At 47.6% G+C, this 15,939-nt stretch overlaps 1 protein-coding gene across 1 annotated transcript; it reads right to left on the bottom strand.

The window, feature by feature from the left end:
• Positions 1-804: 804 nt before the first annotated feature.
• Positions 805-15,480, bottom strand: HDAC3 (histone deacetylase 3). The gene is made up of 15 exons (XM_052816446.1): positions 15,364-15,480; positions 15,006-15,088; positions 10,104-10,246; positions 8,619-8,700; positions 7,795-7,851; positions 7,646-7,701; positions 5,486-5,619; positions 5,119-5,199; positions 4,957-5,030; positions 4,656-4,720; positions 4,191-4,280; positions 4,016-4,074; positions 2,912-2,991; positions 2,358-2,515; positions 805-2,070 (listed from the first exon to the last, which is right to left on the bottom strand). Exons 1-15 carry the CDS (start codon positions 15,416-15,418, stop codon positions 2,001-2,003), a joined length of 1,287 nt encoding a protein of 428 aa, XP_052672406.1. The 5' UTR covers positions 15,419-15,480; the 3' UTR covers positions 805-2,000.
• Between the last annotated feature and the right edge of the window lie 459 nt (positions 15,481-15,939).

The following is a 15,939-nucleotide window of genomic DNA, read 5'->3' as shown; positions in this document are numbered from 1 at the left end:
TCTGCGCCTAGTCTAATTCTACCATAACTTATTTCTCTGGACACCTAGTGGGAGCAACACTGACTTACTGCCTTCTTCGCACTGTAGTTACATGAACTGTAGCTCACTTCTGGCCAAGCTTTACCTCCTCCCCACAAAGCTGAAGCCTTGGGCTGGCAGTTGTGCAAAGATCCTAACAGGAATAAGCATTGCCTGTGAACACATCAACAGATCTGGTCAAGTTGGTGTCTCTTAGATACCTTTTTCTTTTCTACCTCTTCCATTTTTCCACAGGTTTATTGGCAGAGACTAGACACAAGAGGAATGTCAATCCATACAGGCCAGCATGAGCTTATTTGATCAAGGACAAGTGTCATGGATGTGGGGAGGGGGAGCGAAGAGGGAGATAGCGACAGGTCTATAGAAACAAAGAAAAATAATCACCAACAGGGGCTTTAGGGAAGTGAGACTGCAAAGAACAGACTCCTATGGAAACTGCAACTCAAAGAAACCATGATATTTAAAACCGTTGCAGGAAAGGTTTCTTGAATCAGCTCTGCAGCTTCCTGCAAAGCTTCTACTGGAACTGGAGGCATAAGCAGGAGTGTCTGCCAGCCCACCTGACCTCTTGTAAGGGAATTCAGGGCACTCTCCTCATTGTGCACTGATGCTGAAAACTCACCAGCATATACTTTGAGGAGCTGAATGCCCTCCATTCATTCAGACAGCAGAGGACACTGCTCTGCCACAGATGATAGGCACATTCTCAATCCTTGGGAGGACAGGAGCCAAAAAGGTGTGAGCATTAAACAGATGAACAACAGGTCAGGTAAGAAAAATACTGCCTCTTCATTTAATGTTTAAAGACATTGGTAAACAAACAGAACAGTACAGACAGTCTGAGGCTAAACCCCTCTCGCCTCCCCAAATGGCACACTCCAAACCACGACAGGTACCAGGTGATGACTCCAGCGGAGGAGCAGCAAAGTCTGGGATTTGAGGGATGGCCAAGAGAAATCTCTGCTGTGTGAGGGCAAGACGACAGGACTTGGAGGAAGCAGCTTCCCCTCACCCACAAGCAGAGCGACATCTCCTGGGTACAGTCAAGAGGGAATGGTTTCCACTCGGAGCAAGCAGCCCAAATCTCTTGCTAACACACAGAAGGGCCATGTGTGAACTTGGAAAACACAGCTGGAAGCTACATTAAAGGTGCAAGACACACTATGTACTGACCTTGGCAGCCAAACCTCTGTTCCACAGTGATTTTAGCCTCTCGAAGAATAAAGAAAACAGGGAATTTAGGTCCAACTTGGCAAAGTGTTGCAGTACTCATTTGTGAACACAAAACTGAGGGGGGTGGGGTGGGGAATGAACAAGACTATGCTCTGCATACATTCTTCCATCCTGCTCCATCAAGCTGCTCCCTGCTCCAGGGACACTCCTGACCCCTATTCCACAGCTGGCCTTGTCTTCTCGCATAGTTTTCCTTGAGCTGTGGAGCATCAGATGGTTAGAAGGGACATCAGGAAGCAACTCTCAGTGCAGGCTTCAGAGGACAGTCAACTGGGTACCTGAGTGGAGGGCCAGGCAGAGTACGACGTATCAGGTGTTGCTGCTGAAGAGAGGCAGAGATCATAGGCACAACCGCACCAGCTCCCACCTTGCTGGCAGAAGCCTGCATGGGAGTTACAGGAGGTGATTGAACCGGCATGGGTCAGGCTCTGAAGGCAGCTGCACAGCTGCCATCCAGTACACAGCACAGATTGGAGCCTACTTGAATTTCCATTTCCCAGAGTGCTGACAGCTGGAACCATGACACATGGTGGAAAGTAAGGAACACATTTCATTGCTCTCTGCCTCTCCAGGTAGCGGAAGCTTGCAGTAGTGTTGTTTCTGCTGCCACCGCATGCAATCAAATACGAAGGGAGGGCTAACTGGCTCCTGCGTGGCCCAGTTATCTGCTCCAAGCACCCATGTCCAATGCGGGACCCCCCACAGTCCAGAGCCCCACATCAGAGCCCTCAGATCTCAACGTCACTCTCTTTGTCGTTATCGTGGTCACCGTCATAAAACTCGTTGGCAGCTTCAGGCCTGGGGGAAAGACAATCACTATCAGCAAGGAAAGCCTTGACACCCTTGGGGCCAAAGAATGCCTAGGTCACATTGCCAAAGGTCAGAAGATGCCCTGCACCCAAACACCCCATGAAATGTTATGCGAATAGACGACACATTTCTAGGGAGAGGCTTCCTGGATAAAACCAGAGACTCAGAAGTGACTTAGTATCTGTTCTAGGAAACAGACTGTCTCCAGTGTATCATCTGCCCATCCTAGCAGGGACAGAAAGGGAAGCCCATTTCTCCAGAACAAGATCTGGTACCTGCTGTAGTTTTCCTCAGAGCCTCTTTCCTCTGGATCAGGCTCATCTGTGCGATCATAGCTGAGCAAGTCAGAAGGGACATCATGGATCTGCACGCTGGGAGCATGGTTCAGCATCTTCAGATTCTCAAATATCGTCTGCCTGATCTGATCCAAGTACTACACAGGAAAAACAGAGAGGGATCACCACAGCGAGATCTGGCAGTCTGCATAGAACCACAATTGTTAGCACTGCTACCTGCCTGCATTGTCTATGTAGTGGCCATGAGAAACAAATTTGTGCAAAAAGCTACTTGTCAGAGCAGAGGAAGTGGGAGAGTTAATTCAATCATTGATACTCAAGCACACAGAAAAACAGTAAGACAACCCAGCAAGGTTCTCAAATGCTACGAGACTTTCCAACATCCCAGAGGAAAGGTTCTGCTTGTTTTTCATCAGTTTTCTACCCTGCAAGAATTCTTTGCCTGGACTCTACCTGGTTTCACAGGACAGAGCATCAACCACAGGGTTTTGGAAGTACATAGCTGATATTGCAATAAGGCTACAAGCACTTACCTGCCTGGAGTTCTGATTTTCAATCCTCGTACTGACATCAGGATGAAGGGTGAAGTCTGGAGCAAAGTATTCAAAGTACTCTGTGATGGAACGAGCAAGAGAGTTACAGCACAGAGGCAAGGGAGCCAGCCTGCACTGCTCTGCAGAAAGCAGAGTTCACTCCCACCATGCTAGGAGTGACCAGATCCTAAAAAGCACAGTGATGTACAGGTCTGCAACCACAAGGAATTACATGAAACAAAAGCGTGAGCAAAAGTAACACTCAGGTCACTGAATAGGAAATGATCCAAATTAAATGATACATGACACGGTAAGGGCATGTCTGCCCAGCAAAGTCTACAGGTGGCTGTGTCCTGGTTTCAGGTGGGATAGAGTTAATTTTTTTTCTAGTAGCTGGTATAGTGTTATGTTTCAGATTCAGTAAGAGAAGAATGTTGATAACACACTGATGTTTTCAGTTGTAGCTAAGTAGTGTTTATACGAAGTCAAGGATTTTTCAGCTTCTCATGCCCAGCCAGCAAGAAGGCTGGAGGGGCACAAGAAGTTGGGAGGGGACACAGCCAGGGCACCTGACCCAAAGTGGCAAAACGGGTATTCCATACCATGTGACGTCATGCCTAGTATATAAACTGAGGGGAGTTGGGGCTGGGGAGGGGATCGCTGCTTGGGAACTAACTGGGCATCAGTAGGCGTGTGGTGAGCAATTGCATTGTGCATCACTTGTTTTGTATATTCCAATTCTTTTATTATTATTATTGTCATTTTATTATTGTTATTATTATCATTATTATTTTCTTCCTTTCTGTCCTATTACACTGTTCTTATCTCAACCCAAGAGTTTTACATTTTTTCTCCCAATTCTCTTCCTCATCCCACTGGGTGAGGGGGAAGTGAGCGAGCACCTGTGTGGTGCTTAGTTGCTGGCTGGGGTTAAACCACAACAGGGTGGTAGGAGACAACTAAGGCCATCTCTAAGATCAGAAAGTGCAGTCACTTTGGCCCTGGTCTTATCTCTGGTCAATGCAGAATAGAAGTGTAGTTCTTCAGCTGATATAACAAATACTTTAGCTCAGCTAATGAGGGGAAAATGGAACTCCAACTTACCACTGTACGGGAGCTCTTCACTAATTGCTTCATCTACAAGCAATGACGTTTCATAAGTCCTGAAAACATGCAATAAGATGATCTCAGTCCAGAGAAAGCTATGTGGTGCATGCAGGGACAAAGCCCACAGCAACTGCTTAACCAGTGACCTTCAACAAGCAGATAAGAGACTCACCAGCATCGTGCCACATTGCGAACTGTGTAACCACCTCCTCCCAGTACCAGCAAGGGGATGTTGAAGCTCTTTACATACTCCACGCACTCCCTACAAACCCCAAACAAAAAAGTGCCAGAGCTGTTAGCTGCAACACACATTCATGTGTCAGAAATGCCACTGTGCACTTGAACACCACGGCAGCTGGTGTGATACACCTGAAGGTCAGGGCTTCCACGCAGGGAGCCTGAACCATGCGCTACTCTGTGAACCACTGCTCTGCAGCACCTTGTACAAAGCCTCATTCTGAGACACCCTCCTGTCACACAAGAGTTAAAAAAAAAAAAAAACCAAAACCAAAACTGCTGGTGCTGCTGGAAGGCCAAAGTCAAAGCTCAAGCCTCACAGCAGAGGACTCATTAGAGCCCTTCAGACTAAAGGATGGTCTTTCAACTAACTGCTCTGCCCCAGCCCCGCTGTACTTACCCATGTCCTCTTATACTGAGGTTAAAACAACCCAAACGGTCACAACCCAGAGAATCAGCACCGCACTGGGGAAGAGAAGAAGAACAACTGAATTTTTGCTACAGAGGCATTGTTTTCCAGACACACATCAGCATCCCCACCCCTTGGCCACCCTCATTCACCAGAGGGTATAGACAGCAGCTCAGCTAAGACACACCAACCCTGATTCCCTGGGAACAGAACATAACGCATCAATAGCGGCCCCCTCCAACCTACAGCCTCTGAAAGGGATGGACAAGTGCACAGAGGCTTGCTTTCTTACCTGCAGTACTATGCAGGTGGGCTGATAGTAATCTACCACCTGGTTAATGACTGGCTGGAAGAGGTGTTTATAACCTTTGGAGAGAAAGGTAGATTTGTCATGGCTCTGGAGCAGAAGGACCAGCAAACGCCTGGGCAAGGGGAAATGGCAGGGAACACCTACTTTGGTCATCAATGCCATCTCGTAGAGGCACATTGAGACAGTAGTAACGACCACTCTCTGCACCAACTTCATACATGTCACCTGGCCAGGGAAAGACAGGAGAGTCATAACAGCTCTGAGACTTCAGAGGTCAGAAACTGACCCAGAAGGCCAGATCTGGTCTGGGTTGAGATCTCTTAACCTAGCTAGGATCCCTCTTTCTTACAAATAACTATACTTCTGTTCCTCTCTAATTGCTTTTCCATGCCCTTTCTTCCATCATTTCTCCCTGCAGCTCTGATTTCATGATTTTACACTTTTATACTCCAGCAGAGCTTTCAAAGGATTCTGAAGCAAGGCCAGGTTCACACTAAGGGAAAATACATACCTGTACCAGGAAAGAAATAGTTCCCATATTTATGAAATGACACTGTCATGACACGGTCCGTCAAGTAGAAAGCCTCCTGCACACCATCTCCATGATGGATATCAATATCAATATATAGAACACGTGGATGATATCTATTGAATACATGAGGAAAAGCAGCATTACTGTCTGCACCGCCCCCAGCCTCACTATTCCCCACATGCCTTGGTATCACCTGGCACTCTGAAAACCACCACCGACATCTACCCACAAGCCCACCTGCCAAAAGAACTCACCTGTCCCACCTGAGACATATCAAATGGTTTAGATACAAGACATTTGTATACAGTCAAACATGCCCCACCACTAAAAAAATTTCTTCTGATGTGCTTGGAAATAGACATTAGAATAAAAGGTTTTCAGATGGGGCCAGAAATGTCTTGGAAAGCACATGAAGAGAACCTATTTTAACCACCTGGGTGTTAGAAAGTTGATGGGTTTTGATTCTTCTACAAACAACATGCTGTTAGTTAATCTTTAAGAGCTCCAACAATTTTTAATCATAAAAGGAAATGAAAGGTAAGCTAGCCAAGGAGGAGGTAGGAACACTTCACTTCCTCCACATACCAGAGTACTGTCAGCACTATGTCCCAGCTAGCTAGCGCCAAGAACACCAGGCCGAACTGCATTTACTGGAAAAGCCGCCTGCTGGGTCACAGACAGAGGGTGAAGAAGGGGAAATCATCACAAGTAAATTCACTGGGGTAATGGTCAAAGCTGATATGCTGTTGAGCACTGGAGACACTGCCCCAAGCCATCCCTAGAGCTGCCTGCTTGGCTGGAAAGAACTTCTCCAACTTTTCACAAGGAAATACTGCATCTGGTCCATCCCCAAAGAACAGGGGATCTAGCATCCACACCAAAACCCTAGAGGACTGGGGAGGTGCCTGAAAAAACAAGACAACATCGAAACAGAGAGGAGGAGCATGTGGTTCGTGCCAGCTGCCTTGGAACCATGGCTTTAAGCATGTCTGCAGTGATCTGATCAAACTGGTTGATGGTGCTGACCCATGCTGATTAGCAGACCAATACCTTGCCAAGAGACAAAAATTATTTAAGGCAGCCCAGATTATTTGTCCTGTAGACAAATGACAGCAAGGAGAAAAAGGGGATGTATACACACAGCCCTTGCACACTGGTAAAGGGAGAAAGGGACCTTCTAAGACCAGAGGCACCACAGTACTCCCATGGTGGGAAGCAAACTCAAGTATACAGCCACCTGCTACAGAAATGGTTCCTGAAAACAGAGAACAAGAGAAGAGGGACATATTGTAAGCTCCCATGAGAGGTAACTGGCCTGTATTTGAAGCCTCTGGCATATGGGACTCGTGAGACTAGAAAATGGCTGTGCAGAGATACACAGTGAAGACCTGAAGTTCCAAACACAGAGCAGGGCAGGAGGTACAAGAAACCCCAGTGCATCCCATAAATCTGACTCTGACAGCGAGTAAACTTGCCACCAGTCATGTAACTATTGTCTAGTCAACCCCAAATCTTTTTTAATTCCATAACATCTTGCCTCAGATTCAGTGACAAGGAGGGCATTTGAGAGTACAAAAAAAAAAAAAAAAAAAATCACAGATTAATCCAAGAAACAGAAGGTGTTTCTGTAACTCTTCCTCCCATTCTGAATTTATTTTTCATTTTCTAAAAAGAAAAAACCAAATCTGACTCTTTTCTACTCAAAGCAAGTGTCCTTTGATCATCCACGTGTTGCTCAAGTCCTGTTCTTAAGCCACTCAGGCAAGTCAAGAAAGATTCGAGTCATTTAACTGTCTTCAGTGAGCCATAATTTGCATTTACCTACAAAAGGCTCGCTGTGGCAAAAACGCAGAGACTCAGGTGACCCTGAAATGTGTATTTCACAGATGGATGAGAAATGGAATTGAAGAACTCTTCCGTATCCCTTAAGCTGCATGCAACAAAACTGGAGCCAGATATTCTAATTCTCAAGCCCCCCTACTTGTGCCTGAAGAGGAGGCCAGAAAAAACTCAAGTTGTTGGCCTTCCTGGATTCTAGAAAGGCAAACGAGGAGGGGAAACAGAGAGAGAGAACAGTGAAGCAGCAGGGGGAAACCACATGCCAGCCAGGACAGTACTGCATTTGCCCCATGTCCTTACTTGAGCAGCTCCAGGATGCCAATAACTATGTCGTTAACATAACAAAACCCAGAAGCCTGCAAGAGAGAGAAAACAGAACAGCTTTAGAACAGGATCAACACAGAGCCTGGGCCTCAAAGACAGAGCAATATGTAGACTTGCCTCATTACCTCAAACTTTTTGGCATGATGCAGGCCCCCCGCCCAGTTTATTGCAATATCACAGATCTAAGAAAGGAAAGATAACTTAGTTAAAGGTGACAATGTGGTAACAACAACCTTGCACCCACTTCAACCTCCCCAGCCCTGTGGCTCAAACACCCTTCCCGTCTTTCCTTTTCCTACAGAGGCCTTTCCAAAGCTCCATCGTCATCGTTAGCCCCGCCAAGTTTTGGTTACATCACGTCCATACTGGATTAGTCCTGTGCTCTACATTCCCCATTAGACCAGAAAAGATCATCTCCCACCACCACTGCTCCCCCTCCAGGCAACAGCAGGCAGAGCACCTGGCACATACAATTTGTTCCTGCACTTGTTCTTTACCCTTATTACAGCTTTCTCAGGTCTCTAAAAGACTCAAACCTCCGTAGATTTTTTTTATACCCACCTGAGGAACGCTCTTCTTCAGACCTTCTGCGTGGCCTCATTTAGTGCATTTCCATAGAAGAGACCTAGCAGCACTCTCGAGGTCACCCAGCAGCCAGTTTCACTGAAGACCCCAGGTTTGTTCTACAGCACTGAGGGTACTTTGTGACTTCAGTACTTGCAACGTTAGTACTCTCTGACTCCCTCCAGATTAAATATCTACTAAATGGTTGCCTCTGACAGTACAAGAATGGTCTCAAGCTTAAGTCTTATAGTACTAGGTATTTACACTGCAACACAGCAGTGCTTGCTACGTTGTTTTACAAAACAAATCCATGAGGTTCTCCTTAAATTGAAAACCAGTTGGCTTACACCTGTGTTTCAAAAGATAAGCACATCAACGCAGTTACCTTGTTGTTCAGCTGTGTTGCTCCCTGCAGGGAGGCCCCAGTATAGCGAGAGCAAAATTCAAAGAGGCCTGGAAACACTGGGCTGAAAAAGAAACCATGATTCAAACACAGAACATCTTCTCATTCCTCCCCATTTCTCCAGAGCAAAGCTAGGAATAAAACTGTCCAGGGACATGACCTGAGCAAGACCAAAACTCATTCTCTGTGAAAGAGTTCATTTGGGGTCACTCTGACCCTGCTTATAACACAATGAGTACCAGCAGGCGAGCAATCTGGCTGGAAACACAATGGGAACCTCAGCGAATTTGATAATGATTACCAAAGCTTCCAAGCTAGTCCTGAAAAGGCTCCCCTGCTCACAATGTGTGCCAGCATCTGTCCTGCAGCCCTGCTGACATATGCCCAGAGCTAGGACATGATGCGAGACACTGCATCAGGAGAGGGGAGGACTGGTCTGCTCCTGCACTCTCCCCTCCCTGCTGTATCTGAAAGATCCTGCTACCAGCCCCCAGCCCAGCATGCAGTATACTGCAACCAGAGGTGAACACTGCTCTTAAGACAGCACTGAGGTCTGATCCATCCCACCACGCAGAGCCAGCCCAGGCACCGGGAGAGTATAGAAACACAGGACCTGGAGCCCCCGTGTCACCAGCTTGCTGGCACCATGTCATACATTTCATTCATGGACAAGCAATGGCTTAAAGACTATGGGGTTTTATTTCCCCTTTCTTTTCTGATAAGAAGATGGTTTCTGATCATCAGAGCAGCAAGGTTACAAACAGTCTTCTGATTCTCAGCCTGAATATTAAAAACCAGGCTATACTAGTATCTTCTTGGGATAACACTGTTCTCTAGCTAATGTAACTCCTCCCATGCTAGTACTTACAGCTTTTACCTCCACAGAGTACGTAAGAACAATCTAACTCTGACAGCCCTTATAATCCTCAACCAGACAAGGCATATTGCTATTTCCTCGGTCACCCACAGAGCCCTTCCATAATTTTCTTTCAAGTTTCATCTCTCACAAGCATTAAAGACTGGAATTGAACATTCTCAACAAGATCTCATGTAGTTTTGTACAGAACCACGAGTATGTCCTTAGTTCTACCTGAAAATCAGGCTCTCAAAGCTGTCTTGAATTTAACATGCACATATTAAGGCAGCTAAAATGACAGGCAATTATTTAAAAAATAGTTAGTACGTTCAAGAAGAACTGGAGACTCCGCAAGAACAAGTAGAGATACAGTCTCTAACCCCACAAGCTTACAGCTTAAATATAGATCTAAAAAAGAGGACTGCAAGATCTAAAGAGAAGGGAAAGGAATCAAGGAGGTTCCAGTAATCTGATATAGACAGGAGGGACATGCACCTCATTCTGGTTAAGAGCAAATAAGAAATGGGACATTCTAAAAGAGCTCTCTGAACACGAGCAATGCAGGAGCACCCTTTCCGATTGTGGGTTCGCGGGAAGCAGAGAGCACTCACCAGTCATCGCCCACGTTGAAGGCATTGAGGCTCTTGGTGAATCCCTGCATGTTATTGGGACTCACTCTCTGCAGGAAGTCTATGTAGTCCTCGGAGTGGAATCGGCACATGTCATGCTGGGATGCCTGGTATGGTTTGAAAACCTTCAAGAGAGAAAGGCAAGACTTATTTCCCATCCAAAATTGCATTTGCTTTAGCTGTAAGAAATCTCAAGCTAATTGACGAACGACCTGCACAAGGCATATCAAAAAACGTTCCAATACATTGGCTTCCTGACATTCACGTTTATTTAAATTCAACAGGTTGCCCCATGAAGCCTGCTTTCCTACTGATTTTTCTCTTTCAGCCATAAACACGTCTCCTGCCTCTCATAATAACTGCAGCTCTTGCCACATACTCTCCGATGCCTTCCTTCCCCCACTGTGCACACATCCCTCCTTGGGCAAGCCAGCAGAATAAAACAGCTGAGTTCAAACTACAGCTTTTTCTTCACTGTAGGGCACTATTCCCTAATCAGTCACCAGCTTTCACACAATTTTAAGACCTTGATATAGGGGTGGTTTTGGTCCCTCTGTCCGATTTGCCTGTAATGGGCTGATAGGTTCAAAAGTTATTTGGAGAAAGCTCACAGACGGAAGAGTTGCATAAGCTTTGTTTCCTTTGGAAAGCTGGCGAAAAACCGTCAGTGAACTGGATGGATTAAAATTAAAGATCTTGTGACAATACAGGCTTGCCATTTTGGCACTTAACACACATACCTCAACGTACAGGAAGTTAAAAATTAACACCACATACCTGGCGAGAAGAAATTAAAGTTGAACTGAAATCAGTAAGAGATCTTTTTTGTGTTTCCCAATTTCTCTTAATTAAAGCATGCACTTTTTCTATAAAGTGGAACATGAGAAAAATAGTAAGATGCATGAGCTTGTCTCCGAAGGGAAGATTATCAGGGCAACTGCACCAATGTGCCTGTTTCCTGGGCTAAGCAGGAAACACTTTAATTTTCAGAGACATAATATACCCTAACAAACCCATCATCCTCTTTCCTGAATTGATCTGCATGTGGTATGGTGTTTTCCACATGGATGCATGGGGTGCAGTGTTTCTCAGAGCCTGCTGCCTCTGACAGACAAGAAGGACGAGGCGACTCACAAGCACAAGCCATTAGTGCAGCTGCTAAGGGTGAGGGCAAGACCTATTCCCCACAAGGGCTCTGCACAGGTACCTCCCAGGAATCCAGACAGCTGATTAAATCAAACAAGACCAAAACCAATGCTGAGGAGTCATCACGGAGAAGAAATAGCTCTCACCAGATATCCAGAGGCTCTCTTGGACAATAAAAAGTAGGGATGTGTGACTCAAAACAGAAAAGGCAGGGAAAAAAAGACCAGAAGCTTCAAGACAGACTCAGCTGCTGGCAGAAGAAACCTGCCTCCTTCCACCCTTCACCCTGCTCCCAGCAATCCCACCCACCTTCCTAAGCAAGCTCTGGCACTCAGTCCCCTCTGTCTGCCGCCTTGTTTTGCTAACTCCATAGAAAACTCTCCTGGTTTTGATGAGTTACTGAATTGCATCAGTTCACAGAGGGATCCAATAGCTTCCAAATGCAGCACAAGAAAGGCAGGGGGAAGACACAGAAGAGAAGCAGGGAAGGTGAGCAGCAGGACAACCCCCCCTTTTTCAGCAACACTGAGCCTCGGTTCACCACATTCTTGTGTGCCGCAGCCACAGGGAAGCTGAGAAAGCTGCAAAGAGGCGAACCCAGCTTGACAGGACAGCGACCTTTTATTTGGAGGAGGCAGAGAGGGCAGATAGTGATGTAACCACAACACAAAGTTAAGAGGACCTTTTATAGTCACAACTGACCATAATCCCCGCTTTTATTTGCTTGTAACTTTGCCAGTCACTGACTGTTCAGGATGAAGTTTCCTCTGCAGTTTTCAGCTTCATGATGGCATCTTGTGGAAAATATAACCCCCAGAAAAGGGTTTCAAGACTAAAAACATGGTGAAGCATGCAGCTCTGCCTACTGCCTCATTCAGACATGGATCTGACATTTAGAAGCGTTATGTCAGAATATGCTTTTTGCTTTTTCTGCAAGAAAAATCCCAACTCTAGGGAAGTTACTCATTGGAGTTCCTACATCTACAGTAAAAATCTGAAAGATAAATTCTGCAAAGATTCCATGTGGCCTGAGTGTACTCCGGCTTCATTCACCTGCAAGCACAAGAGCAAGTCACTGTGGCTGGATGCGATTTTACTACGGAATTGTATTAATTACATAGGAAAGCTTTTCTGATGTTTAAACACACCAAATCAAATTTATATATTGCATCAAGGAACTGTTCCACTGGTCCATTTTAGCACCTTCCTTTAAAAATTGATATTGTGCTTTAGTTTTGGGACAGCTTATTTTCTATTTGCTCTTGTTCAATCTGCAAGTCTCTCACCACAGAAGCAGATATGCTGGCAGTGGAAGAGCTGGAACTTGAGCCCATGCCAAACACCAGGCACTTGTACAGTGCTAGAGATAATGACAAAGTTGTGCAGCATGGACAGGCAGGTACAAAGCAGCTGAGATGTAGCTTTTCCCTCTGCCCCACTTGTAGTGGTTGGCTGTTCAGACTTTACCCTAAAAAATAAAAAGCAGGAAAACTGTATTGCCATCACGCTTGCAAGAATTTTGCACCTTGTCCTGCCCATATAGTGGAAAAGACACTGTAAACATGCCAGAATTAAAACCACTGGTCTAACCTTGCTCTCTTGTGCTCACAGTGATACAACTTTGATTTTAACATCGCCTGATTCTCAAGTGATTGAGAAGTGACTTTTAAGGACAGGCTTTTTTTTGGTACCACAACAGCTAAATATTTAGTCAGGTCTTTGAGGGCGCAGTAAACGTTGGTTACAGTTTTGCTTTATGTCTAATGGTGGGGATGAGGGAACCTGGGAAGCTAATCATAGTCTGGAGAAGTGCCTGGTCTAGCTGGAGAGGGACTGGAATTTGCACATTTCTGTCCGACAGCTCTGCGCAGTCACCATGTTTTCACAGCAGCTCATGATTTATCCCTAAAGCATGCCGCAGATGTGAAAACACATCACTGAAACAAGTTGATCACGCTTTCTTCTCTACAGCCTCAAAACAAGCCCAACTATTACCAGTTCCTTGCAATCATCTACAACTACACGCAACAACCCACTATTGAGTTCTACAATCATTCTGAGAGCACACACCTCAGAGTAAGCTCCGGGGTCACCCAGTTCAGGCTCATGAGTAACAGGGGAAGTGGCTGGTTTGCAGAGCATCACAAGGAGCAGAGCCCCACTGCAGAAGGGTGAGGTGCACAAGCACAAAGAGGAAGGACAGGGGAAAGTCCTAACATCCCTCGCAGATCAGAGCAATGACGGTTTTGTGCCCTCCTTTCACCTCCCCTCCTTGTTTGCTAGCTACACATGATGATGACTGTGACGGAAGTGCTCTTCACCTCTTAATGAGGTAATTCCCATGAAAAGACACTGTAAATGCATGTGTGTATGCCCATATATGTACATAAAACCAGAAGTGCCAGAGGCTGTAGCCTACAACATTTAGAATAACATTCTGGGTACGGGCCCTTTCCCAGGGCACATCAAACAGGTCATAGGCTGTGGAGACAATAGGCAGCAGCTAAACCCAGCCTCTGGATCAGATAGCATGACCTGGAACCGTGCCAGTCAGCCCAGGAATTAAATCGCTCAACAGTCCGAAACAGCTGAGAAGCAATCTTACGGCACCAAAAGCAAGAATAAGCCAATATGAGACAAAATGAGATGCCCCAAAACAATCAGCAGCTGCATGTGGCATGTTTTGCACATCAAAATGGGCAGAATGGTAGAAGACTTTACTATTCCTGCCTTGATCTTGTATCATGAGGCACTAAGTTACATGCCCTGTACTCCTGAGAGCTTTTCATTTGTTCTATGCTGCAAGAACAGTCAAAAAACTGAACAAGGATTCTAGGGAAAGGAGCACGGTTCAATCCCACTTGCACCAAGTGAAATAAAATAATTCAAAAGAGGGGTACCACACATTCGTAGTGATATTCCACTATCCCCAAACTAGTTCATTTCTTGAAAGATGAAGATTTAAGTTTTCTTTTTGATTATCGCTACAGGCCGATCATGTTTTATCAGGTTTACACAGGCTAGATTTCAGGAAGAGAAAGTCTTTCTAACAGTAAGAAATGGAGAGCTCTGGACTAAGTTGTTTGAGCTGGCTGGACAACAAAGGCTTTGAAGAACAGGTTGGACAGTCACCAATCAGGTATGAGGTGGGATTAGTGAACCCCATTAAGGCATCAAGGTGAATTAGCAAGCCTCTGGAGGGGTTTTTTTTGAGCTTTACTATTCTATGGTCACACGGTCCACAGTGGTTGCTGGGTCCTTTCTAGAAGGGGCTACGGACACCAGAATTCCATGCATGGTCCCCAGGGGCACTGCTGCAGCTCCAGGCACAACACTATATGCACAAGTTTGAACAAGACACTAACAGCCAACAGCGGTGGCTTTCAAAGCAGCTCTGGGTGGTATGGTGGGGGCTCAGGCCGATGAGAATGCCAGAGACTGCTTAAAACCTTGTCTGCAACAACTCTGTTACCTGCTGTGCCAAAAGTGGAACTGAAGGAGAGGCAGCGACACAAGAAAGCTGCCAAGAACCTACTAACACAGACCAAGCCTTAACACGGAGGCCACAACTGAAGTCAGCAGGACGGCGCACGGGTCTCCGGCACCTTTCACACATGCCGAAGCCTGAAACGCCCGCTCTGGTGGCTGCCTGCCCAAAGCCACCCACCGCAGCCCCCTCTTCCCCCGCTGCCTGCGTTGGGGGGGGTCCTGTTGAGCCCCAGGAGGAGCACCGCTTACGATCATCTTCTTGTAGAGCCCGTAGTGCAGGACCAGGCTGTGGGTCAGCGCCAGGCGATGCGGCTTCATGGGGTGCCCCGCTCCTGGAAGGGAAACAACACGGGGAGTCACCGAGGGGGGGGAAACACCAGCCGCCCGCCAGCCCCGGGGCCGGGCCCAGCGCTGGAACGTGACGGGACCCGCCGAGCCACCCCCCACCGGGCCCGCTCGGCCGCGGGACGGGGCGAGGGGACCGTTCCCAGGCCGCCCCGGCGAGCCAGGGCCGGCCTGCACCGTACCCCCGCCCCGAGTCCGCGACCGGCCCCTCCGCCGCCTCTCCCGTTCTCCTCCGGCCCCGCCGCCCAGCCCCAGCCCGCACCGTAGTGGAAGTTGCCCACGTCCGGGTCGTAGAAATAGGCCACGGTCTTCGCCATGGCGGAGAGGCCGGGACCCGCCGCCGCGCGCTCCCGCTCACGTCATCGCGCCGCGACGGCGCCGTAAGTCACGCCTGCCCGAGCGCCGCCGACGGGCGGTGTCGGGGGCGGAGCCCGGGGCGGGGCTGGGAGCGAGGGGCGGGGCTGGGAGCGAGGGGCGGGGCAGGGGGCGGGGCGATATCGTTGCGGCGTCCCCGCGGTCCCCGCGCCTACCCCCGTCTCCGCCCCCTCCTCAGCTGCCCCCAGCTACTCCCAGCTCATCCCAGTTGCCCACTGGATTCTATCTGTAGCCCTACAGCTGCTCCCCAGTCACCCGCAGCTGCCCCCAGTTACTCCCAGCTGCTGACCAGTTACTCCCAGTTGCCCACTGGATTCTCTCCTGTAACTTTACAGCTGCTCCCCAGTCACCCCCCAGCTGCTCATCAGTTACCCCCACTTGCCCCCTAATCACCCCCAGCCTCCACCAGTCACCCCCCGGCTGCCGCAGCCCACCCACTGAGGGCACGGGAGACGGGACGGCG

This window comes from Harpia harpyja, chromosome 20 (genome assembly GCF_026419915.1).
Source record: "Harpia harpyja isolate bHarHar1 chromosome 20, bHarHar1 primary haplotype, whole genome shotgun sequence".
Taxonomy (NCBI): Eukaryota; Metazoa; Chordata; class Aves; order Accipitriformes; family Accipitridae; genus Harpia; species Harpia harpyja.
Note: the sequence above shows the minus strand (reverse complement) of the source record. Positions and strands in the feature narration are given on the sequence as shown.

Bases quoted from the DNA above. Each gene is read 5' to 3' on its own strand.
- HDAC3 (XM_052816446.1), bottom strand. From the start codon at position 15,418: ATGGCGAAGACCGTGGCCTATTTCTACGACCCGGACGTGGGCAACTTC. The intron at 15,089-15,363 runs GTGCGGGCTGGG...TTTCCCTTCCAG, and splicing joins CGTGGGCAACTTCCACTACG to GAGCGGGGCACCCCATGAAG. The intron at 2,071-2,357 runs GTACCAGATCTT...TCTTTCCCCCAG, and splicing joins TCTGAGGAAAACTACAGCAG to GCCTGAAGCTGCCAACGAGT.